Below are 25586 nucleotides of genomic sequence, written 5' to 3' on the forward strand. Positions count from 1 at the left end.
ACCTAAACAGGACCTAACAGAGGCTACTCCTTTAACTTTACACAAAGTCATTTGTAATATAAAACAATATAAAGTAATGCTCATAAATAAAAACTTTTGTATGAACTTTATTCTCTTTTGTAATTAAAGGCTGCTTTGTCCTGTGTGAAGAGAGATGGGGGGGGAGCATACAGCTGATTAAATAAATCCCTTAGGTCAAAGGTCATTTCAGCCTGTCAACAGGTTTGTCCCTGAGGAATCATCTCATTACACACAGTTTCCACTAATTCCCTCTGAAGCAAATTAGAGTCAGAGCTGTTAACCAGCAAGACCAATCAGCCGGAGTAGACCTCAGCACTGGTTTCACTGGTCCACTGAGGCCTGAGGACGATAATGACCTCCCCTCAAACCACTGTGTGACAACACTCCTCAGGATGGTCAGACACATGGCATTGTGTCTAACTTTAGAAAAATATCAGTTTTACTTTTCAGTTAAACTATGTTCATAATAACATCCTGATTCTTTAGAGGTGCTAATATGTAGGATTCTGAAGTGTTTTCCGTATTATTTTTATGTATTAATCACTTTTTATTGCCAATGAGTGAATGGGTTGTAGCGTAGCTTTGTTCCTCTACTGCCTGTCTATGAGGGTCAGATTTTTAGTGAAAATCCACAAGAATGTGATGTTTATATCCCTGAGTACCTTCTCTCTCCGCTTCGGACAAATACAGACAAATTGATAGCTTGCAAACATAGACTTCATTTAATCAGTGGCTTTCTATGACATTCTTTGGTCTGCTTCAGCAATATTTTCTCACGCCCACTTGGTCAGTGGCCCTCCACTTCAAAATATGTCGATGTAGTAGGTAACCCTCTTACGTCATTTCTGGATGTGCAGGGCTCCGTGGTTAAGTTAGCAATAATAAATATGCAACGTCCAGTTAGACTAGTACGATACAATACAGTACAGGAGTTTCGCTTTTTTTTTAAAAAGTATTTTAATGTAAGTTAACTAATTAAAAGGTTTGTTAATTAAAAAAGAAATTGTTTACTCTGGGTTTCACTCCTGGTTTGGTCCTGTGTTTGTTTAAGGCCATCCATACAACCCACCACCTCCGTATGCTGACTTTCTCACTGTTTATACTACGCCACTTGACTCTGACTGCAGGCACATCCAGAAATGGCACTAGAGGTTCACATACACCAGTGAATGTCAACTGGCGGCCCGCGGACCACATCCGGTCCACCAGAATATTACTGAATTCAGGAATGGCCTAGTAAAGACGAAAAAGTATGTTTCTATATTTATTTATTTTTAAATCAAATGAAAGAAACGCCCTCTGAAAAGTAGCCTGTGCCATCGACATTCAAGAGTAGGCTTAAGACATTCCTCTTTGATAAAGCTTATAGTTAGGGCTGGATCAGGTGAGTCCTGAACCATCCCTTAGTTATGCTGCTATAGGCCTAGACTATCGGGGGATTTCCCATGGTGCACTGAGCTCCTCTCTTCCTCTCTCTTTCTGCACTCATTCATGTTCCATTAATGCATGTTACTAACTTCACTTCTTCCCCGGAGTTCTTGTGCTTTCTCGTCTCGCAGGTTCTTGTCGATCCTGGTGGAGCCTCCTGCCATGGTCCTGCTAGAGTGCCATTGCCAATACTGTTGTTGCTGTGCACCTGTCTGTCTGTCTCTCGCTCTCTCTCTCTCTGCCTCTCTCTCTCTCTCTCTCTCTCTCTCTCTCTCTCTCTCTCTCTCTGTCTCTCTCTCTCACCCCAACTGGTCGAGGCAGACGACCACCCACCTAGAGCCGGAGGATCTGTCCTAGGTTTCTGCCTTTTAACAGGCAGTTTTTCCTTGCCCTTGTCTCCAAGTGCTTGCTCATGGTGGGAACTGTTGGGTCTCTGTAATTAATGTTATAAAGAGTTCAGTCTAGACCTGCTCTATTTGAAAAGTGTCCTGAGATAACTTCTGTTATGAATTGGCGCTATACAAATAAAATTGAATTGAATTGAATTGAATTGAATCGCCTGCCTTCAATCAAAAATGACGATAAACTCATTGCTCTCATTAACATCTTTTATTATTTCACATGCTCATTTTATCTATAGTCGTTTTTCACAAATGTCAAACAGTTTTGTTGCAAATGAGGCACACAGGTACAGCATTTCTAAAAGCTGGCACTATGAATACATACTTATCAGTCCATTCTTCATTAAAGCTACAGTTCTCTGCATCAACTCTCTGCTTAAGGCTCTTCGAGAGTGCCATTTTTCATGCTTGAAACATATTTAGAAGGCCTTTCTCCTGCCAGTGTTCTCCACAAACTACAACACTGCATGTGAAAATTAGTATATCAAATAATAACATATCACTTAGGATACAATACTAATTTCATTTTATCTTACGAGCATCTGGCCTTCACAGTGTCTGCAGAGAAAAATTCTGGCCCTTGGACAAATGTAGTAATGACCCCTGACCTACACCATCACATTTTGATGCGGAGGGCCACTGTTCAACATTAGCATTTGATGAGTTGAGAGTGAGACTCTAGTTTTGTCAAATAAAAACTGTCTGTTGGTTGCTGGTGTACCTCAAGGATCTTTTCTTGGTCCTTTTAGTTTCTTTGTGATACACTACAATAGGATCTTTTAACTTGACACTTTAATATATTTATCTTTTATGTCTGCCTTTATATTGAGAGTGATAGGTTGTCCTAGAATTTTCACAAATTAAGTGAATATAAAACAGGTTCTGGACCAATTTTTAATAATTTGTTCTTTTTTAGTTTGTGACCCTTAAAGCCAGAAAATGCCTAATGGCAACCTTGATTGTTGTGGGAAAAAAAGCTGTTTGCAACATAACCAAAGACACATGTTTCCTTTCAGATGACGTAGCACTGGCCTGTTAGGATATAAAACACCACATGTTGCTGCCGCCGACAGTTAGACTGAGCGCAGCAGTGTGCTCATTAACAGATCCGATTGAGGATAAGGGTGGGCAGGTTAATGGCTGGGTAAGTTTAGGCTGTATGTGATAACTGTATATATTTTTAGAAATCTTTACACTTGGTTTAAAAAACATTAGTTCTTTTGTCTTATAAACCAAGAATGATGTCAAATTCAACTTTATCATCTTTATCTTATTTTATTCTTGGAGCTTATTTGAACATTGGAAACTTAAGATACTTTTATTTTATGATAACTGCTTTTATTTACATTGTTATTGTTGTTGTCAACACATCTCTCATTGTGATTATCTGTATGAACAGAAGCTTACATGAACCTATGTACATATTTCTGTGCAGCCTGTTTGTAAATGAACTGTATGGTAGTACAGGGTTGTTTCCAATGCTTCTGATTCAGATTCTCTCTGACATTCACACTGTTTCTACTTCATTTTGTTTCCTGCAGATCTTCTGTGTGTATACTTATGGAAGTGTAGAGTTTTTAAATTTAGCGGTCATGTCTTTTGACAGGTATCTCGCTATCTGTTGTCCTCTGCAGTATCACACACGTATGACATTTAACAAGGCAGTTGTCTTTATTGCTGTAATATGGTTGTACTCTTTTATCAAATTCTTGATTACTTTATCTTTAAACATCCGTTTGCCGCTTTGTGGAAACTTCATAAACAGTTTGTATTGTCATAACTACCTTGTTGTTAAGTTGGCATGTTCAGACACCAAAGTGAACAACATTTATGGACTTTTTGGTATTGTCCTCACTGTCTTAGTCCCTCTGCTCCCAATCCTTTTCTCTTATATGAAAATTCTCAAAATCTGTTTTTCTGGTTCCAGACAGACCAGACAGAAAGCTGTCAGTACCTGCACACCTCACCTTGTTTCTCTGTTGAATTTTTCTTTTGGGTGTGTCTTTGAAATAGTTCAGAGTAGATTTGATATGAGCAGTATACCCAGTGTTCTGCGAATCATTCCATCTCTGTATTTTCTCATCATACAGCCGCTTTTGAATCCTATCATGTATGGACTGCAAATGACTAAAATACGAAAAACATATGAACATCTATTCTGTTATAAGATGTTGACTGGTCAGAGAGATACTGTGTAATTGCGACAAGAAAGTGTCAGTAAATGATTAAGAATATTTTACCTTCAAATGTGAAAACTGAATGGAAAAAAATGTCTCTTTATATAAATGTTACTGTGAAGTGCTGATTAGAGTATGTAATATATTCCATATTCCATACACAGGCCTGCTTTGACTGTCCAATGAAGGATTACTTTGCATAATCTAGAACTCTGTCCTAGGTTATTTGCCATCAGAGCTTAAACACACTGAAAGGCCAAAACCCCTCAGAATGAAAGAACATTATGCCTAGTGCCAATTTAAAGATGATCTAATTCTTCTTAAATCCTTGTTTACCATTGTCAAGGTATCAGAATCAGAGGACAATATATTTTATTCAATGAGATGCTGTCACTGTTAATTCTGTTGTTTTCCTTTTTGTGTTGTGTGCTTTCTTTTTGTTTCACTTTCTATCAGCTTTGATAGAGCAGTAGGCACCGCTCAACTTAGATGTAAATATTCACGTGTCTGCATATAACCAGACTGAAATATTTCTTTTTTCTTTACTTCATGCCCTTTTCATGATTCCTCTTTCATTTGGCTTCTTATAAATTTAATTATTATTAAAGGTCAGTTGTCATGAAAGTGGGATCTGACTGATTTTGTGAGGACATGTACAGTAAACTTTGGATAACAGCAATACTCAGGCTAAGGTGGAGGTGTGGGGACAGAATCCTGTGTCAGGTAAAACAAACAAAGGAGACAAAGGAGGTCAGAACAGCAGAGGAGGAAGCTGATAAACAGGTTTTCAACTAACAACCTCACATCAGAGCAGAGAGGCCTTTAAAACAGCAGCAACCACCAGAGACCATGTACAAGGATCCTATTTGTGGATCACAATCTTCCTGACTAACAAGAGGGAGCAGCTGAGGCTGGGAACAATCACATCCAGCACCAGGACAATCTGCACTGGCACCCACCAGGGGCACATGCTCTCCTTGCTGCTCTTCTTCCTCCACACAAATGACTGCACCTCAACAGACCCATCTGTCAAACTCCTGAAGTTTGCAGATGACACAACGGCCATTGGCCTCATCCGGGACAGTGATAGGGGGTTGAACAGCTGGTCCTCTGATGTGGTCAGAACTACCTGGAGCTTCACACGCTCAGAACTGTTGAGTTTAGGAGGAGCCCCCCATCACCATACCTAAAAACACTGTGTCTGCTGTGGAACACTTCAGGTTTCAAGGAGTCCAACACAGACACCATCATCAAGAAGGCACAGCAGAGCATGTACTTTCTGTTCCAGCTCAGGAAGCTCAACCTGCCTAAGGAGCTACTGATCCGGTTCTACATCGCCATTATTCAGTCTGTAGATCCCTTACTGTCTGGTTTGGATCAGGAACAGAATCAGGACTGCAACCTGCCCTCCTTTCAGGACTTTTACATGTGCAGAGTCAGGACCCTGGACCTGCTCCAACCTCTCCTCTGGGAGCCGCTCTAGAGCGCTGTATGCCAAGACAACCAGACACAAGAACAGTTTTAGCAGAAGGCCATCACTCTGAACAACAGTTAGTATCAATAAAATTCTAAGACCAAAACATCCACTGACTAGTTATGAATATGTTTTATAGTTTAAATACATATCATCATCATCATCATCAAATAAAAATCTGCTATGCCGTATATACTGAATACAGACCTGTCTACATCAGTAAAATGTGTTCACATAGTTGGCAAATTAAACTGATTCTCATAATAAAAAACTTTTAAAATAAAATAAAGTACATGTATTAATTTAGACAATGTAAATATGAACAGTTTTACAGCAGAATTAACTGTTGACTTTATGAAGTTAAAGTGGCAACTTTCCCACAACACAACCACAGCATTACAGCAGGAATCTGCAAGTAAACTTTCTTATTGTTGGTATTTATGATTCAGCTGGTGGTGATGCACTGAGGTTGTGGGATTGTTAAAGGATTAGATTTTAATAATACTTTTCAGTGCCTTTGTATGAATTTGCATGTGGTTGATAAGGTGATAGTGTCTTTAATGATATATTAATGATGTAAAATAAACATACTGGAGAATAGATTGACGATAGATAGAAGATAACTTCTCAGATTGTAACTTTTGTCCCAAATGTTTAGATGTGTGAGTCCAGTAGTGTATTGATGATTGCCAGCCCAAGGTTGTTAGGTTATAACCTCACCTTCCACTCCCAAAAACTCCTGCAATTAAATTCCAGGCCTTGTCCTTTGTGTTGTCCTTATACATTTATTTATTTATTTATTTCTGTTCATGATACTAGTTTATGGGCAATATCAGGCAAAAGGGAATAAGTTTGATTTCCTCTGGGAAATATCAGGTATCAGCTATTAGATAGTCAGATATTAGGTATAATAAATAAATAAATCATATAATTGAATGATTTAGTTGTAAAGGCAGTTTACTGAATGTTCTGAGTTTGATTTCAGGTGTGAAGGTGTGTGTAAATGTTTTAGATTCTAATAATAATTCTCAGTGCCTTTGTATAATTTTGCACCTGGTTCATAAGGTGATATTATATCTGATAATATATCTATGATCTAAAATAAACACACTGGAGAAGATAACTTTATCGTTTATGCTGGCCTTTATATTGTGTCACATATTGTGAGAGACTGGGAGTCTTAGAATTCTCTCAGATTCATTGAATATAAAACAGAAGTCCTTGGAGGAAAATCTGGGACCACGTTTTAATGATTGGTTCCAAACTTTTTTGGCTTGTGACCCTTAAAGCCAGAAAATGTTAAAAATTTTATAAACTTAACAGTTAGCAACGTAATCAAAGAGTGATGTTTCCTTACAGACTGTTTCATTTAGGTAGTTTTTCAAGTCCTTTTCAAGATGTTAAACTCTCTAGTGTTTCAAAAGGACAAAGCAAAATGTAAGATTTTTTTTATCGCATTGCTCAAATTGTGGCAGCCTCCCACAATCAACTATACTCTCATTGAGCGTCACAATAAACATGAAGAAGCTTCTGTTTTGGAAGTGGTCTTTCAAACAAAGCTTTACTTGCAATGAGTGAAAAACAATCTGGAGCCGGGAGTGCTAATGATGATGACGTAGCACTGGCCTGTTAGGATATGAACCAGCACATGTTGCTGCCGCCGACAGTTAGACTGAGTGCAGCAGTGTGCTGGTTAACAGATCCGATTGAGGATAAGGGTGGGCAGGTTAATGGCTGGGTAACTTTAGGCTTTATGTGATAACTGTATATATTGTTAGAAATCTTTACACTTCCTTTTTAAAAAATATTGTTTTTCAAAGTGATTAGTTATAAGGAAGTAATTGATTTGTTATAGAATGAGAACATACATTTTAAATATTTGCTGACATTAGTTGTTTTGTCTTATAAACCAAGAATGATGTCAAATTCAACTTTATCATCTTTATCTTATTTTATTCTTGGAGCTTATTTGAACATTGGAAACTTAAGATACTTTTATTTTATGATAACTGCTTTTATTTACATTGTTATTGTTGTTGTCAACACATCTCTCATTGTGATTATCTGTATGAACAGAAGCTTACATGAACCTATGTACATATTTCTGTGCAGCCTGTTTGTAAATGAACTGTATGGTAGTACAGGGTTGTTTCCAATGCTTCTGATTCAGATTCTCTCTGACATTCACACTGTTTCTGCTCCCTTTTGTTACCTGCAGATTTTCTGCTTGTACACATATGCACATGTAGAGTTTTGTAATTTAGCCGTCATGTCTTTTGACAGATATCTTGCTATCTGTTGTCCTCTACAATATAACACACGTATGACAATCTACAAGGCAGTTGTCTTCATTGCTGTAATATGGTTGTACTCTTTTATCAAATTCTTTATTACTTTATCTTTAAACATCCGTTTGCCGCTTTGTGGAAATGCCATAAACAGTTTGTATTGTCATAACTACCTTGTTGTTAAGTTGGCATGTTCAGACACCAAAGTGAACAACATTTATGGACTTTTTGGGACAGTTGTCACCATTGTAGTCCCTCTGCTACCAATTGTTTTCTCTTACATGAAAATTCTTAAAATCTGTTTTTCTGGTTCCAGACAGACCAGACAGAAAGCTGTCAGTACCTGCACACCTCACCTTGTTTCTCTGTTGAATTTTTCTTTTGGGTGTTCCTTTGAAATACTTCGCACTAGATTTGATATGAGCAGTGTTCCCAGACTCCTACAAATCTTTCTGTCTCTGTATTTTCTCATTGTTCAGCCACTTTTGAATCCTATCATGTATGGACTGCAAATGACCAAAATACGAAAAACATATGAACATCTATTCTGTTATAAGATGTTGACTGGTCAGAGAGATACTGTGTGAGTGCAATAAGAAAGTGTCAGTAAATGATTGAGAATATTTTACCTTGAAATGTGAAAAATGGAATCTCTCACTGTTACTGTGATGAATTTAAATAATGTTCAAATAATAGATTTAAAGTGTGAAATGTAAAATGAAAAAATACTGAAAAGTGAACATAAGGTATTTAAAGTGGTGGTTATAGTATGTTATATATCAACATGCATCCCGACCCATTGATTATCAACTCTTTTAATGTGGCCGGAGATATCTGAATACATGGACAGATGGGGTGTCAAATCCATGCTGTCTCTCATCTGTAATTATCAGGAATTTTTACCTGGCTTGGGGCCTTCTTTATTCGAAATCATGGCGGGATAAAGGGATTCATGTGGTAGAAGTTATGTTTGAGGGTAACATCTTGATGTCCTTTCAGCAGGTTCCAGACAAATTTAGTCTCCCTAAAGATCACTTTTTTGGATATTTGCGATCAGATGGCATTCAGATTAGCAGATATTGGAATCACATAGCTTGAGAACTGAGTGGCATCTTTAAGACTACAATAAGGAAGGACCCAGGGCTAATCATATTAGGTTTGCCCTCTAAAGAATTATCCGTCTCCCATAATCACTAAACGTTTCTCCTCACTGGCAAATGCTTCCTGTTAAAATGGGTAGAGATACTCCACCCACAGTAACATTCCGGTACAGGGAGATTTTTAATGTGTTACCTCATGAAAGGATAAGTGCGGTCCTTTGGGCCGATGACAGCTCATTTTTTCAAGATCTGGAACCCTGTCCTGGATTATTTGACATCAGAGCTTAAAAACTCTCTGCTGAAAGGCCAATACCCCTCAAAATGAAAACAAATTATGCCTACATAACAAATTTGTAACACAGTGAGTCTTGAGTTCTGAAAAAGATAGAAATATGTTGGGGGAAAAAACATGCATCTCAATAGTCATGAGCCCTGAGATAAGGTGTCTATAAAATTAAAGGCCTGCTTTTGTTGCCTGGTTGAGTGTTTTTGAGGCTGCAGACCTGCATGAACTCACTGATATTTTATGTCTGCTTTTTCTGAGGACATGTACACCGAATTAAACTCTCTGCTAGTACAATAAACCTTGGTTTAAAGCAACACTCAGGCTAAAGAGGATGCCTACAGGTGTGGGGACATAATCCTGTGCAACCAGGTAGAAACACACTGACGAGGGAGGTCAGAGCAGCAGAAAAGTAAAACAGGTTTTGACCTAACGATCCAGTGTCAGTGTGGAGAGGCCTTCAAAACAACACCAACCACCAGAGACCAACCCCCCCACTGTGCAGAACCCCCAACTGGCTGGCAACAAGCCCACACTCAAACCCTTCACCTACTCTGATTCCCATCCTCCCCCTCACCCTTCCCCACAGACTCCCGACCTGAACTTAGGACCTGTGAAGAGAATGTATATCAGCTCTTTCAGAGACAAATCAACAGATCCTTTTTAGCTGTGTGAAGTCCCCTCCTGTTTTAAATACTCCACAATCATCCCGATCCCCAAGAAACCCTCTATCTCAGGACTAAATGACTACAGGCCCGTTACTCTGACGTCTATAGCCATGAAGTCCCAGTGTGCCTACTGGTCAGTGGATGATGCAGTCAACACAGGACTGCACTACATCCTGCAGCACCTCGACTCTCAGGGGGACATGTACAAGGATCCTATTTGTGGATCACAATCTTCCTGACTAACAAGAGGGAGCAGCTGAGGCTGGGAACAATCACATCCAGCACCAGGACAATCTGCACTGGCACCCACCAGGGGCACATGCTCTCCTTGCTGCTCTTCTTCCTCCACACAAATGACTGCACCTCAACAGACCCATCTGTCAAACTCCTGAAGTTTGCAGATGACACAACGGCCATTGGCCTCATCCGGGACAGTGATAGGGGGTTGAACAGCTGGTCCTCTGATGTGGTCAGAACTACCTGGAGCTTCACACGCTCAGAACTGTTGAGTTTAGGAGGAGCCCCCCCATCACCATACCTAAAAACACTGTGTCTGCTGTGGAACACTTCAGGTTTCAAGGAGTCCAACACAGACACCATCATCAAGAAGGCACAGCAGAGCATGTACTTTCTATTCCAGCTCAGGAAGCTCAACCTGCCTAAGGAGCTACTGATCCGGTTCTACATCGCCATTATTCAGTCTGTAGATCCCTTACTGTCTGGTTTGGATCAGGAACAGAGTCAGGACTGCAACCTGCCCTCCTTTCAGGACTTTTACATGTGCAGAGTCAGGACCCTGGACCTGCTCCAACCTCTCCTCTGGGAGCCGCTCTAGAGCGCTGTATGCCAAGACAACCAGACACAAGAACAGTTTTAACAGAAGGCCATCACTCTGAACAACAGTTAGTATCAATAAAATTCTAAGACCAAAACATCCACTGACTAGTTATGAATATGTTCTATAGTTTAAATACATATTAATATATCATCGTCAAATGAAAATCCTGCATGCTGTACTGTATACATCAGTCAAATGTGTAAACTGATTCTCATAATAAAACTGAAATGAGGAGCTATATAATAAAACATGTGCATGTTTTTTCATAAGTTGGTTTATTTAGAAATATATCTAGAATATAAAATAAACACACTCAAGCAGACAACTTCTTACTGCGTAACTTTTGTCCTACATGTTTAGATGTGTAAGTCTGGCAGCGTGTCGATTGTCATCTTCATCTACATCTTGATTCCACCGAGCTCATCTGTGACATCATGTCATATGTTCTGGCTGCGACATGGCCACCGAAGCTGAACGCCTACACTCTAGATGAGGCTTGTCACACTCAAATTCCATCAAGCACAACTCGATGACATCGTCTCTTTAAATCCCACTGAGAGCATTTCAGAACACACAAAAGTGTTTTACTTGCCCGACATTGTTTGGCTATCGCCTCCTCACCTTCCACTCCCCAAACCCCTGCAATCAAATACCACGCCTTGCCCTTTTCTTCTGTTGTCATCTGCATTACAATCACAACAGGGCCCACCCATGGACCAGTGGCTGGCTTAACGATGCCGTCCTGCTGTACCTGCTCTATGATGATCAGTTTTTTTGCTGGAGATGTGCAGTAAGGTGGCAGATTGATAGGCTTTGTATCTCCCGTATCGATCACATGTTCCGCTAGGAAACATGTCCTAGGTGACCATCGAACATGTTTTCAAACTGGGTGAGAAGACTGAACATGGCCATTCTCTGTCCTTCCTCAAGGCTTGCCTCAGTGACTTTTGCCATGAGAGTGGAGTGTAGGGTGTCGAGAGACATGATGGATCCTCCTTTCAACTGCACAGTCCATGTACACAGTTCTGGAAGGGATGTGGACAGACATTGAGGCTCTGGTCATAAAATCCATTCTCAGGATGAAAGAGGATGACAGATGTTGAACTATGGCAAAATGCTGGCAGAAGCGCTTGTTCATTCTTAGCCAAGTGACTCCGTCAGGCATGCAGGGAGCGCTGTCAGCAGGGTTCACACCAACTCTTTACTGAGGAGAAGTCTTTTTTTGTGTCAATCATCGTAGTGTCAGCGTGTGTACATCACAACAAAACAAGTAGGCACCACCTAGTGGCGCTATTTGGCATTGCAGGAATACACTTATTAGACTTTGACAGTTACAACGTCTAAGATGAACTTCTCATCACATCTCCTCTGAGTGACTGACAAATGTTAATGTAGTGTCTGCACAGTGTATTTTATTATTATTATTATTATTATTATTATATTATTGTTTTGAGCTACAGTACACACCATGTTAGGTTTCTTGGAGGGATCATTGAATGTGTCAATTGACTGGTTTGGGTCCTGAGGATGAGGTGTGAGTGTTCTGCTGGGATTTCTCTGTTCTGAAAGTATAAAGCAGCAGTTGTTGCTGCAGCTGACAGAGCAGACAGCAGCAGGTTATGTGATCATGTTTCATTTACAGATTTAAGAATGACAACAAATTCAACTTTATCATCTTTATCTTATTTTATTCTTGGAGCTTATTTGAACTTTGGAAACTTAAGATACTTTTATTTTATGATAACCGCTTTTATTTACATTGTTATTGTTGTTGTCAACACATCTCTCATTGTGATTATCTGTATGAACAGAAGCTTACATGAACCTATGTACATATTTCTGTGCAGCCTGTTTGTAAATGAACTGTATGGTAGTACAGGGTTGTTTCCAATGCTTCTGGTTCAGATTCTCTCTGACATTCACACTGTTTCTGTTCCCTTTTGTTTCCTGCAGATCTTCTGTGTGTATACTTATGGAAGCATAGAGTTTTGTAATTTAGCCATCATGTCTTATGACAGATATCTTGCTATCTGTTGTCCTCTGCAGTATCACACACGTATGACAATCTACAAAGTGGGTGTGTTTATTGCTGTAATATGGTTGTACTCTTTTGTCAAATTCTTGATTACTTTATCCTTAAACATTCGTCTGACACTTTGTGGAAATGTCATAAACAGTTTGTACTGTAATAACTACCTTGTTGTTAAGTTGGCATGTTCAGACACCAAAGTGAACAACATTTATGGACTTTTTGGTATTGTCCTCACTGTATTAGTCCCTCTGCTCCCAATCCTTTTCTCTTACATGAAAATTCTTAAAATCTGTTTTTCTGGTTCCAGACAGACCAGACAGAAAGCTGTCAGTACCTGCACACCTCACCTTGTTTCTCTGTTGAATTTTTCTTTTGGCTGTTTCTTTGAGAGTAGATTTGATATGAGCAGGTTTCCCAGTGAACTGCGAATCATTCTATCACTGTATTTTCTCATCATACAGCCGCTTTTGAATCCTATCATGTATGGACTCCAAATGACCAAAATACGAAAAACATATTCAATTAAATTCAATTAAATTAAATTACATTTATATAGCGCCAATTCATAACAAAAGTTAACTTGGGACACTTTTCAAACAGAGCAGGTCTAGACTATACTTCTATGAACTCTATCTGTTCTGTTATAAGATGTTGACTGGTCAATAAGCAATAAAGAGTCAGTAAATGATTCAGAATATCTTGTCTTGAAATGTGCTGACGGAAAATTGAATGGAAAATTTGTCTTTGTCAGTTAATGTGGTGAACTCAAATGATGTTCAAGTAAAACATTTAAAACAACAAAATGTAAAATAAAAGAAAATTGAAAAGTTAACATATTTACAGTGGTGATTATAAGATATAGGTCCAGATACATGCATCCCAATACTCATGAACCCAGAGACAAATTGTATGTCACCTAAATGTTTACACAGAGCAGTTCACACCGATGTGTCATGAAAAGGTAAAAACATAACAAAGAAAAGGAATTAATTTGCACATCTACATAGAAATGCTGTAAAGGTGGAAATAGGTGTTGAATTTATTAAGTTAAAGTGGCAAAACAACTCTTTGACATCAACACAACCACACCATTACAGCAGAAATCTTCAAGTAAACCTTCTGTTTAGTTAGATTTTAACAATTTTCAGTACCTTGTGTAGGTGCCATGAAAATCACAGCAGTACCATTTGTTGGCACAACAGTGGTTTAAAGCAGCACCACACTATATTAGTGCAATCAATCAATCAGTTAAAATTGATTAATCATCAAAAGATAATAGAAAATGACATAGATTTACATTACAAATCCTCGGGACACCACCCTTAAATAAGGGAAACGATAGTCAATACTTGATTGATTTAGTTTAATAAAATGGACTAAACTATTCACTTAAAAATCGGATTAATAATTAGACTAATAACCAGAACCAAAATCACTATTAATAGTTTAAATTGAAGAATGTGGAATTTGACATAGAAGAGGCTGGTATCACCCACTCTAGTGCGACAAATGAAATAAATAGGCCAGCATGTATAAACACAAGCATTTATTAAAAAAAAAAATAAAAGCAAAACAGATGAAAACACACAATGTACAATATAACTGGACAGAAACTAAAGAAAGAAAAAGGTGTGTATGTGTGTGTGTGTGTGCATGGGGGTTGCGCAGCAGAAAAGGTTAGCAGCTCAGTGCTAACGCTTTATGGTGCTCCAGTGAAGTCAGCGTGCAGACTTTGTGTTTAAAGCTGCAGATGCAGACACTGCATGAAAAGTGGGATTTTCAACCCTGTAAACGCCCGGAAATCTCCCTAATTTTCGGCAGTTAATGACAATTTACAGCCTGTGAACGTCGCGTTTGTCTGTGCCACATATTGTCAGAAACGAACCATGACGTATGTGGAGTTCGCAGCAGAGTGCTAATGGATCTAATTAGCATATGAATAGCAGCGAAACCGCGCCTGGCCAGGCCTGGCTTGAATTTCCTTACTCAGTATTGGATGAAACCACTACTTTTAAACAAGAAAAATCACTCGTGATTGGTTGGCAGATCTGTCACTATTGGTCACCCTGGGTCATTATAAATGTAACCCCCAATAATAAAATAATAATTATATATATATATATATATATATATATATTCATATGATATGCTATTATGTTGTATATTCATGTCATTGTTATCCTATGGACTACACTATTACTACCATCAAGGACATGAATGAATTTATTGAGGAAAGGAAAATTTGCCAGGAACATGTTTATTCAAAGAAAGAGCTTTATTAGCACAAACACACAACTATGTACAAAGCGAGATCTGCCCACACAACAAATGGGAAGCTCACGAGAAGCCCAAAATCCTACAGCACCGTGAAGTCGCCTCAGAGCTGTAGTTAACTGGCGGCATTCTGTCTGAATTTGGCCCGTTTTACAGACGTCTGTGGTGCGTTGCCCTGTACTTCGGAGTCGCCTCTAATCTGGACTGCAGCGTGGCACAGAGCTCGATGAGCTCCTGGCTGCGAAAGGACGGAGGTCGCACAATCCATCTGGACACCCCACCAACGATGCCGTCTTCCTCATCAGACATCAGGCCTATGGTGGCTGACTTCCAAAGTTCCCCCTCTTCCTCATCTAGCACACTCTGTCCAGCTTCCAGCAGCTGTAAAAACAATCAATAAAGACAATCAGTAATGCGCGATGCACTGCGTATGGACACAACACATCTTTTAATGCACCTGAAAAATAGTCACCAAAAAAAGTCTTACCCTCTTTCTTCTCAATCGACTCTGAGCTGAACTCTTCACAGCTTCCGCCTGCGGTGCAAGGTCTGATTGTTTGGACCTGAAGCTCCTGCGTACTGTCTCGTAATAGGTCTTACAGGCAGCTGGAAAACAATTAAATGAGAGGGGTATGAATAAAAAAACGTAAGTCACAGTAAAATTAAACAAGGAAGGAGAAAACAGTAAAAGTTACTTACACACAATGTCGTCATTATCAGCATCGTGTAAATCTGGACTTGCAGACATAGCTCCGAGCAAATAGGACGTCACGGCCTCGTTATGAGGCGAGGTTAGTCTGTGGAAACAAAATGTACAGTTAAGATCGGTATCTGTTAACGTCTCTATTTCTTTATACAGCAGAATGAAAGCATATTCTTTAAATCTTACCCTTGCTCCGGTTCGTAGCGCCTACAATTTGTCTCTGAGTTGTGACGACGGCGTACTGCTTCCTGTAAATTACAAGACAAAAAGATACACTGGTTCTGCTCACTTGTTCTTTTACAAGGCTACTAGGCTACTTTTAGCTTGGGCTACTTGAAAAAAACCTTTGCTTTTAGGCTACTTTTAGCTTAGCTAGCAGTCACCGAACATATTCTTACCGCAATCTTGGGATTGTGCATTCGTCTTCTCTTCTTAGAGTCTCCTGCACAGTTTCGACTCCAAAGCAGCCAACCTATCCTCCATGGACCGCAACCTGGAGTTTACTGAACTGCTGAGTTGAGTGAACTGCTCATTGACATCGGCAGCAAACAGAGACAGCCCACTGATAGCATTCAGCAGTTTCTTAATTGTTGAAATAAATTATTTTGTTGTACTAACTCACGGGAGGCTTCTTACCGAACATGGGGGAAGTTTATTTTGTTCCTGACAAACACAGTGTATATCACGATCACATCATCTCTCACAGTAACAGGACTAAATTCTTCTTCTTTCCATCTATTGCATTCCCAACAGGTAACAACTTACTCATCGCCCCCTAGTGGACCTGAGGACAATATATATATTTCTCTCAATTCTTCTTCTACTACATTTGTGTTTCTTTTTTACATAACATTTGCCATTGCTAATGACATACACAGTAATTCCTCTAGCATACTTTCAAGAAATAAATCAATACAAGCTAAAATTTAAGAGTCTGTAATTAGGCTACACTGAGCCTGATCAATTTATACCAGAGATTTTCTTACCTTTTACAAGAATTCTTTTCCCTAGAATTAGGGGGAGTGAGGTCATGGGGGGGACAACTGCCAAGCAAGGCCCACGTCAATTTCCGACAATTCACGGCAATTTTCCGTGTTGCCTGCAAATTGCCGTATGCAGTCATAAACCTGAAGTTCCACGACAACCTACAGTGCAGTGAGAGGGCTAACCTGAAGAGGGGCATCAGGAAGGCCAAGCACAGCCACAAGCTAAGGATAGAGGAGCATCAATAACAAAATCTCCAACCCCCGGCGCATGTGGCAAGGCATCCAGGCCATCACAGACTACAAACTGACCAACACAACCACACCAGCCAGCGACGCCTCCTTGTCAGATGAGCTCAACAACTTTTATGATCGCTTTGACAGAGAGAACCAGGAGGCAGCGATCAAGGCTGTGGCATCTCTGGACGTGTGCTCAGGGCCAGTGCTGGAGGTCCTGACTGACATCTTCAACCTGTCACTGGCCCAAGCAGTTGTCCCTACATGCTTCAAAACCACATCCATCATGCCGGTGCCCAAACACTCAACTGCAGCGAGCTTCAATAACTTCCACCCTGTTGCACTCACCCCAGCCATCATGAAGTGCTCCGAGGGGCTGGTCCTGGCTCACCTCAAAACCAGCCTACGACCCACACTGGACCCCCTCCAATTCACCTACCACCAGAACAGGAGTACAGAAGACGCCATCTCTACAGCGCTACACTCCGCCCTCTCCCACCTGGACAACAGTAACACCTATGTGAGAATGCTGTTCATTGACTTCAGTTAAGCATTCAACACCATAGTCCCCTCTTGTCTGATCACCAAACTCAGTAACCTTGGCATCAACACCTCCCTCTGCAACTAGATACTGGACTTTCTAACTAACAGACTCCAATCTGTTCGGTTAGACAACCACACCTCCTCAACCCTAACCCTGAACACCAGTGTCCCACAGGGCTGTGTGCTGAGCTGCCTCCTCTACTCCCTCTTCACCCACGACTGTCACAATGGTGATTGGCCTCATCAGTGACAACGATGAGTCAGATTACAGGGAGGAGGTCTATGTAGCCAGAACGGTGACTTTAAAATTTGGCATCCAAAAAAAAATTGGCATTGAAAACAAAGCCAGTACTGAAAAAGGAAACATTGGCATTGAAGCATTTGTATTGAAAACAGTTATATTGGCATTGAAACAAGTATTGGCACTGAAAAAAGAAACTAATTAAAATAATTAAAATCTTAAAATCTTATTATTTTATTGGGATTTTTTTTATTTTTCAATGACAATCTTCAGATTTTCTCTTTGTCACTTTTTTTTCAGTGACAGATTTTTTTGTCACTGATATTCAGTTTCAACTTTCTGTCACTGTTTTGGCGTCGAGAGGGAGGGGTCTGAGGGGAGGGGCAAGTAGAGCGTGGTTTGCATATAATTTGCAAATCAACAGACTGAAGAAGTACATCTCTTTTCCGGAACCCGCCATCCGCTGTGAATGATGAACAGACTTACTTGCGGTTTGGAAGTTCCCGGTGAACAGGACATTTTAGCAATGCCACCATGCCCGAGGCTTCAGAGCGGACGGCGGGTTCCGGAAAAGAGACGTACTTCTTCAGTGGGGTGGACTGGGACAATAATTCAGGCCGGGAATTTGATACCATCCCAGGCCACCACCACCCGATTAACGCAAAACACCAAGAGTGAGTTAGGTTGGGTGCCAACTGATGTAAGAGTGTAAAATAATAAAGCAAAGGCTCCACATGCGCCCACAAACAGCTTTTTCTGTTTCTTTCCCCTACAAAATAAATGTTTCTGTTCACTAATTGACCATTTTTATATGCATTGGCTATGTTCATAAAACAACAAATATGTTCTTAATCTCAATGGGATTTTACCGGGTTAAATAAAGGTTAAATGAAATAATATAATACAAGGATTTCAATATTCATATAATGTATTATGTTGTGTCTATGTTAGTTACAAGCAACTTGGTGTGTGTCTGCCTGCAGTGCTGTGACAGAGAGCCTCAGAAAAAGAGAGGAGGGGGTGTGTTTGTGCCCAACGTTGCTGCCCAGTCTGTGTGAGCTTCAGCAAGGCAGATACCCAAATGAGCCGCACAACTGATTGTTTATTTCAAAATCAAGCGCGACCCGAACCGAGCGTTTAGTCCCGACCATTAGCAATCGCCGGTTCGGCGGACTGGCCACCGGGAAATGTCCCGGTGCTCCCGATGGCCAGTCTGCCACTGAGTATGCCAATATGCAAATTATATGCAAACCACGCTCTACTTGCCCCTCCCTCTCGACGCCAAAACAGTGACAGAAAGTTGAAAATGAAAATCAGGGACACTGAAAAAAAAACTGACATTGTAAAAAAATCTGTCACTGAAAAAAAGTGACATGAAGAGAAAATCTGAAGATTGTCATTGAAAAATACAAAAAAATCCCAATAAAATAAAATAATAGGATTTTAAGATTTTAATGATTTTAATTAGTTTCTTTTTTCAGTGCCAATACTTGTTTCAATGCCAATACAACTGTTTTCAATACAAATATTTAAATGCCAATGTTTCGTTTTTCAGTAATGGTTTTGTTTTCAATTCCAATTTTTTTTTTGGATGCCAAATTTTAAAGTCACCGTTCTGGCTCCATAGAGGTCCGGCACCTGGTGACCTGGTGTGCCAACAACAACCTGGCCATCAACACCAAGAAGACCAAAGAGATTGTTGTGGACTTCAGAAAAAACAATGGCAGGACCCTCCACCCCACCCTTCATTGACTGAAATGTTTTTCTTCCCATATTACCCACCACTGATGCCCTCTCCACTATACCGCCACACTACTGCACACTTACCTGGACTATTTAAGCCCTCACACCCTAACACATATTTATACTGTCCTACTGTATATATCTATAGTGTATTCACTTGCCTCTGTCTATACTGTACATATGTACCTATAGTGTATTCATATCTAGCTGTCTGTATATAATGTCAACCAATTTAATTACTTGTACTTACATCCGCACTATATAATTTACTGCTAATCTGTTCATACTGTAAATATCTTAACTTAATAGCAGTGTATGGGGCGGCTGTGGCTCAGAGGCAGAGCGGGTTGCCGCTAAGTGAAAGGTTGTTGGTTCGATCCCCTGCTCCTCCCGCCACGCGTGGCATCTACTCTGCGCCTTAGAGCGTGTCAGCTGCAGAGCTGCTGCTGCCAGTCCTAGTCTAGAAGAGCCGGAACTGGGAGAAGCTGACTGCAACTCCCATGATCCCATGCTGCTTCAGCACCTTATTAAACTTCTTCTATTGACATTGTTTTGAGGTGAGAGATCCCTTGGCAGGAATGACGTATTGTTTGTTTAAATAGCACCAGCATCAGAAGGAGTCAACAATACCTTGACAGACTGCTATGAACACTGATGATGACGCGGACTGCTGAGATTCTTGTTCTGCTGCTGCAGTCTGTAGTGCAGCAGGTGAGGTGATCATGTGTGAACAGTGAGGAGATAAGTGGTAAGTTCAGTCTGTCTGTGAGGTTTTCGCCATTTGCACAGTTTTGTCTCTTTTGCCTTAAAGAATAATGGGAAATTTAACTTCATTAACTTTCATTTTTGGAGCATATTTGCATATTGGAACTTTAAGATACTTATATTTCATGATAACTGCATTGTTATACATTGTAATTATTGTTCTCAACACATCTCTCATTGTGATTATCTGTATGAACAGAAGCTTACATGAACCTATGTACATATTTCTGTGCAGCCTGTTTGTAAATGAACTGTATGGTAGTACAGGGTTGTTTCCAATGCTTCTGGTTCAGATTCTCTCTGACATTCACACTGTTTCTACGTCATTTTGTTTCCTGCAGATTTTCTGTTTGTATTCTTATGGAAGTGTAGAATTTATTAATTTAGCTGTAATGTCTTATGACAGATATCTCGCTATCTGTTATCCTCTACAATATAACACACGTATGACTTTGAACAAGGTGTTTATTTTAATTATTTTGGTATGGTTGTACTCCTGTGTGAAATTTCTGATTACTTTATCTTTAAACATCCGTCTGACACTTTGTGGAAACATCATAAACAGTTTGTACTGTAATAACTACCTTGTTGTTAAGTTGGCATGTTCTGACACCAAAGTGAACAACATTTATGGACTTTTTGGGATAGTGCTCTCCATTGTAGTCCCTCTGCTCCCAATCCTTTTCTCTTACATGAAAATTCTCAAAATCTGTTTTTCTGGTTCCAGACAGACCAGACAGAAAGCTGTCAGTACCTGCACACCTCACCTTGTGTCTCTCATAAACTTTTCTTTTGGCTGTGTGTTTGAAATAGTTCAGAGTAGATTTGATATGAGCAGTGTACCCAGTGTGCTACGAATCATTCTCTCACTGTACTTTGTGATACTTCAACCACTTCTGAATCCTATCATGTATGGAATGCAAATGTCCAAAATACGAAATACATGTAAAAATCTCCGCTTTTATAAAATGTCGACTGGTCACAAGGACCCTTTTTAGGTTTGTTCAGAAATGTGTATGTAAACAATAAATATTATTTGCCTTCAGACTTTTGCTTGTTAAAGATACTGACACTTGTGAAAATAAAATATAACATTAAAAAGTGAATGTTAGACAGGATTGATTCACAAATCCAGTTTATTTTTCAAAGCATTTTATTTGATTATATTTATTTATACAGTGGCTTCCAACAATATAATGTATTCATTTTACAGTTTAGATTTTGTTCAAAATACATCTGGAGACTGTTGGGCAGGGACGAGTATTCAGAAAATCTTAGACTCATGGGAGAGAGATAAATGGAGGAAATTAGAATCTGACAGAGAAGTGTGTTGAAGAGATTTCTTTAGGCTTGGGAGAAAAAAAACGGTGGAACATTTTAATGCTGAAGAGAAAAACCTAAAAAGGTCCTTTATAAAAACCCTTTTAACTACAGCATGTTTGGATCATTTTACAGAGTTATTTCTCAACAGGGATTTATTACAGTTGGGAAGACTGTATCTGCTGACAGAGGCGTCAGATCAGAAAACCTTCCTGTGTGTCATTCTGTAGGACAGTTACATGATGTATAATCACTGAAACGGTGTATATGGGCCATTGTAGCTTTAAAAAAAACTTGGAGCCGGGTAGGGGCGCAATATTCTGAGTCCCAAATTTATGAGGAAAAGACTTGGAGTTGGAACGCTGGAAGTCACAGTTGGGGTGCTGAGAGCTAAGCTGTCTGTCATAAATACTGTGTGTGACATTCATCGTTTTTGCATTAATTTGAATGGCCAGGATCATTTATATTTCATGGATATTAACAACATTTTACACTGATTTTAGAACATTTTACACTGTGTAGGATGACAACAGCTCAATGTGTCCAAACTGACGGTAAAGATTTCTGCATGCAAAATCTCCCTTTATTTTAAACGTTTTACACTACAGACTGTAACACAACATAATGTTTGTGGAAGCAGCCAAATAAAGTACATAGTCAGGAGGAGAGGGAAAAGAGAGGCAGTGTATAGATGCAGGAGACTACAAGGTTATAAAACCAGGTTATAGAACATTTGTGACTTTAATCTCAGACTTTTTTCTAGCAAATTTATGACTCTAATCTGGGAGTATTACCCCCCTCCCCTGGCTCTGTTACAAACAGTGGTAGGTAAAAACCCTCTGTAAATCCTCGTAAACCTCCGTCACTGAGGATGTTTTAGAGGTATTTCAATATTGTTTTGTTTGTTTGAGCTTGCTGATGCAGGAACTTAAACTTGTCAGTCAATAATCAGGAATTGGGCTTTGAGGATAAGGTGGGGGTGGCTTGTGGATATTCTCCTGGTCTGAAAGAGGGTATAAAGCAATAGTCTGCAGTGCAGCAGACAAATGTGTGTGATGTGATCATTTACAGGTCCTGTGACGGAGGGGAGTGAATTGTAAGTTTGTCTTGTTTTGAGGAAAAAGCCACTGAGTCAGTCTTAAGAAATATTACATTGTCACTGTTTTTTTAAACGTGTTTGAGGCTAATTTAGGATTCATTTTTACAGAATAATGTCGAATTCAACATTATCAACTTTATCTTATTTAATTCTTGAAGCTTATGTGCATCTTGGACACTTAAGATACTTGTATTTTATGGTAACTGCTTTTATTTACATTGTTATTGTTGTTGTCAACACATCTCTCATTGTGATTATCTGTATGAACAGAAGCTTACATGAACCTATGTACATATTTCTGTGCAGCCTGTTTGTAAATGAACTGTATGGTAGTACAGGGTTGTTTCCAATGCTTCTGGTTCAGATTCTCTCTGACATTCACACTGTTTCTGTTCCCTTTTGTTTCCTGCAGATTTTCTGTTTGTATTCTTATGCAAATATAGAATTATGTAACTTAGCTGCTATATCTTACGACAGATATCTCGCTATCTGTTGTCCTCTGCAATATAACACATATATGACATTGAACAATGTGTTTATCTGTATCGGTTTGATATGGTTGTACTCTTTTGTCAGATGTGTCATCAGTATATCTTTAAACATCCGTCTGACATTGTGTGGAAACAGCATTAACAGTTTATACTGCCGTAATTACCTCGTTGTCAGGTTGGCATGTTCTGACACTAAAGTGAACAACATTCATGGGCTGTTTGGGGTTTTTCTCTCCATTGTAATCCCTCTGCTCCCAATCCTTTTCTCTTACATGAAAATTCTCAAAATCTGTTTTTCTGGTTCCAGACAGACCAGACAGAAATCTGTCAGTACCTGCACACCTCACCTTGTGTCTCTCATAAACTTTTCTTTTGGCTGTGTGTTTGAAATAGTTCAGAGTAGATTTGATATGAGCAGTGTACCCAGTGTGCTACGAATCATTCTCTCACTGTACTTTGTGATACTTCAACCACTTCTGAATCCTATCATGTATGGAATGCAAATGTCCAAAATACGAAATACATGTAAAAATCTCTGCTGTTATAAAACGTCGACTGGTCACAAAGATCTGATGCTGAAATAAAGATGTAAATCACTTATAATCTCTTTCGTTGAAATATTTACTCATAAAATGTAAAAATTCCTCAGTGTCTGTCATTGAATAATATCATCAATGTCGGTGGAAACCTTGTATCTTCATATTTTGTCATTTTAATTATTTTTTTTATAAATTAATGCTGTTGGTCAATGTTTACACCTGCCTGTGGGTTTTACAAATATTTAAGCAATGAAAAGGTTTAAAACCAACAATACCAACCTTTATGACACAGTTGTTTTGGACAGAAAAGGTTTCCACCTGACAGCGGCAATATGCAATGTGGTGTAATGAAATAAAATCACAGTAATGAATTTGAATAGAATTTGGAAAAGGTAAACCTGATACAGAATTCAGTGGGAAATTGATTATGAATATTATTTAATCTCTCAACACAGTGTGAGATAAGAATATTAATATTCTGCTGTCAGAGCTCATAGTCTAATGACTATGGTTTAGGCCAGTCTTTCAGTAAGTGAATGTATTGTATAAATATAGAAAAACACACAATCATCAGAGTGAAAACTAGAAAAAAATGTCTCCATAAGGATTTGATCCAGTTTCACCAAAATCACTGACATAGTTGGTGGTGTGTGACTTAGTGTGTTATGCAGTTATCGCAACCTGTAGACCAAAGTTACATACTGTAAGAACAGGAGTACAGAGGAACACTTCACCCTGTTACAGCCACTGCAATGTCAACATGATTTTGAAGCTGTTGATATTATACAAAAAGTTACATCATGGGGCTTTAAGTACACATTTTAGGAAGTGTGTTAATACACAACAGTCAATAACATTGGATGTATAATGTTTTAAAGAATTCGGTCTAGACCTGCTCTATTTGAAAAGTGTCCTTAGATAACTTCTGTTATGAATTGGCGCTATACAAATAAAGTTGAATTGAATTGAATTGAACTTGTTGCCACTTCTCTCACAAGCTTATGTCCTGTATCTCTGACCTTTTACACTTACATGATGATGATCCCTAAAGTTTGTTTTTCTGGTTCCAAACAGACCAGACAAAAGGCTGTCTGCACACCTCACCTCGCTTCTCTCTGGGACTTTTCTTTTGGTTGTTTCTTTGAAATATTACAGTGTAGGTTTAATATGAACAATATATCCAACATGTTGTAAACATTTTTATCATTATACTTTCTTACATGTCAGTGTTAAGTTCACTTGTGACTTGGACCCCAAAGCAAAGACACACTCTCTGGTGAGTGGGAACTGAAGATATTTTAATAGAAGTCCAAAAACAAAAACCGGAACTGAAGCGGGCAGTTGAGGCAGGGAGCTGGCTGGCAGGAGGATGTCTTCAGCAACTAGACTCGGGAAAGTAGGTGAACAGCATGCCGGGTTGGAGCATGGAATCTTCTGACAGCGAGCAGGAGTGGAGACTGGGCTAATGAGGTGAAGGGAATGGGCTGAGTGAAAACAGGTGTGCCAACAGGAGGAAGCCAGCCACACCCCCTTCCACACAAGCTCTGCAAGAAAACAGAAAGGGTAGGGGGAACAGAGAGAGGACAAAAGAACAGCAAACACAAAAGCACAACAAAGGCATAATAAACCATAACAGTCAGGCCCTTTTCAACCCTGTGATGTATGGACTGAATATGTCCAAGATCCGTATCATAGGTAAAAGTCTGGTCTTTGCTGAAATGTAGGACGTCTAATCTAACGGATGACAATACAGACCTCTGCCCAACAGCACTGACCTCTGCCCAGGATCTACAGTACTGTGGTTATATGGCCAGATGGTCTCAATCAGAACTTTATCAACTGTCTCTGAAAAAACAAATTGTGTGAAATTATTGGGATTCAATAAAACTGAAATGAAAGTTAATTATCTTATTAACACTACTTTGTTACTATTACATT

The 25586-nt window shown here is 39.3% G+C and overlaps 4 protein-coding genes and 3 long non-coding RNA genes across 9 annotated transcripts in view; 5 read left to right on the plus strand and 2 right to left on the minus strand.

Moving 5' to 3' along the window:
- Positions 1-25586, minus strand: part of LOC127363063 (uncharacterized) — a 99765-nt gene that overhangs the window by 34730 nt on the left and 39449 nt on the right. The window lies entirely within an intron of this gene.
- The window catches only part of LOC127363067 (uncharacterized), a 53530-nt gene that overhangs the window by 22637 nt on the left and 5307 nt on the right, over positions 1-25586 (minus strand). The window lies entirely within an intron of this gene.
- Positions 1-25586, plus strand: part of LOC127363064 (uncharacterized) — an 86525-nt gene that overhangs the window by 21495 nt on the left and 39444 nt on the right. The gene's annotated exons all lie outside the window — the stretch shown is intronic.
- On the plus strand, positions 2910-5692 carry LOC127363048 (olfactory receptor 51G2-like). The gene has a single exon (XM_051399490.1). It carries the CDS (start codon positions 3089-3091, stop codon positions 4046-4048), a length of 960 nt encoding a protein of 319 aa, XP_051255450.1. The 5' UTR covers positions 2910-3088; the 3' UTR covers positions 4049-5692.
- On the plus strand, positions 6742-10772 carry LOC127363047 (olfactory receptor 51G2-like). The gene has a single exon (XM_051399489.1). The coding sequence runs from the start codon at positions 7417-7419 to the stop codon at positions 8374-8376; it is 960 nt and encodes a 319-aa protein (XP_051255449.1). The 5' UTR covers positions 6742-7416; the 3' UTR covers positions 8377-10772.
- LOC127363046 (olfactory receptor 10A3-like) lies at positions 12292-24618 on the plus strand. Its single transcript, XM_051399488.1, has 2 exons — positions 12292-13044; positions 23444-24618. Exons 1-2 carry the CDS (start codon positions 12329-12331, stop codon positions 23691-23693), a joined length of 966 nt encoding a protein of 321 aa, XP_051255448.1. The 5' UTR covers positions 12292-12328; the 3' UTR covers positions 23694-24618.
- On the plus strand, positions 20039-22725 carry LOC127363053 (olfactory receptor 11A1-like). The gene has a single exon (XM_051399500.1). The coding sequence runs from the start codon at positions 20250-20252 to the stop codon at positions 21195-21197; it is 948 nt and encodes a 315-aa protein (XP_051255460.1). The 5' UTR covers positions 20039-20249; the 3' UTR covers positions 21198-22725.

Source organism: Dicentrarchus labrax, unplaced genomic scaffold, assembly GCF_905237075.1.
Source record: "Dicentrarchus labrax unplaced genomic scaffold, dlabrax2021, whole genome shotgun sequence".
NCBI classification, from domain to species: Eukaryota; Metazoa; Chordata; class Actinopteri; family Moronidae; genus Dicentrarchus; species Dicentrarchus labrax.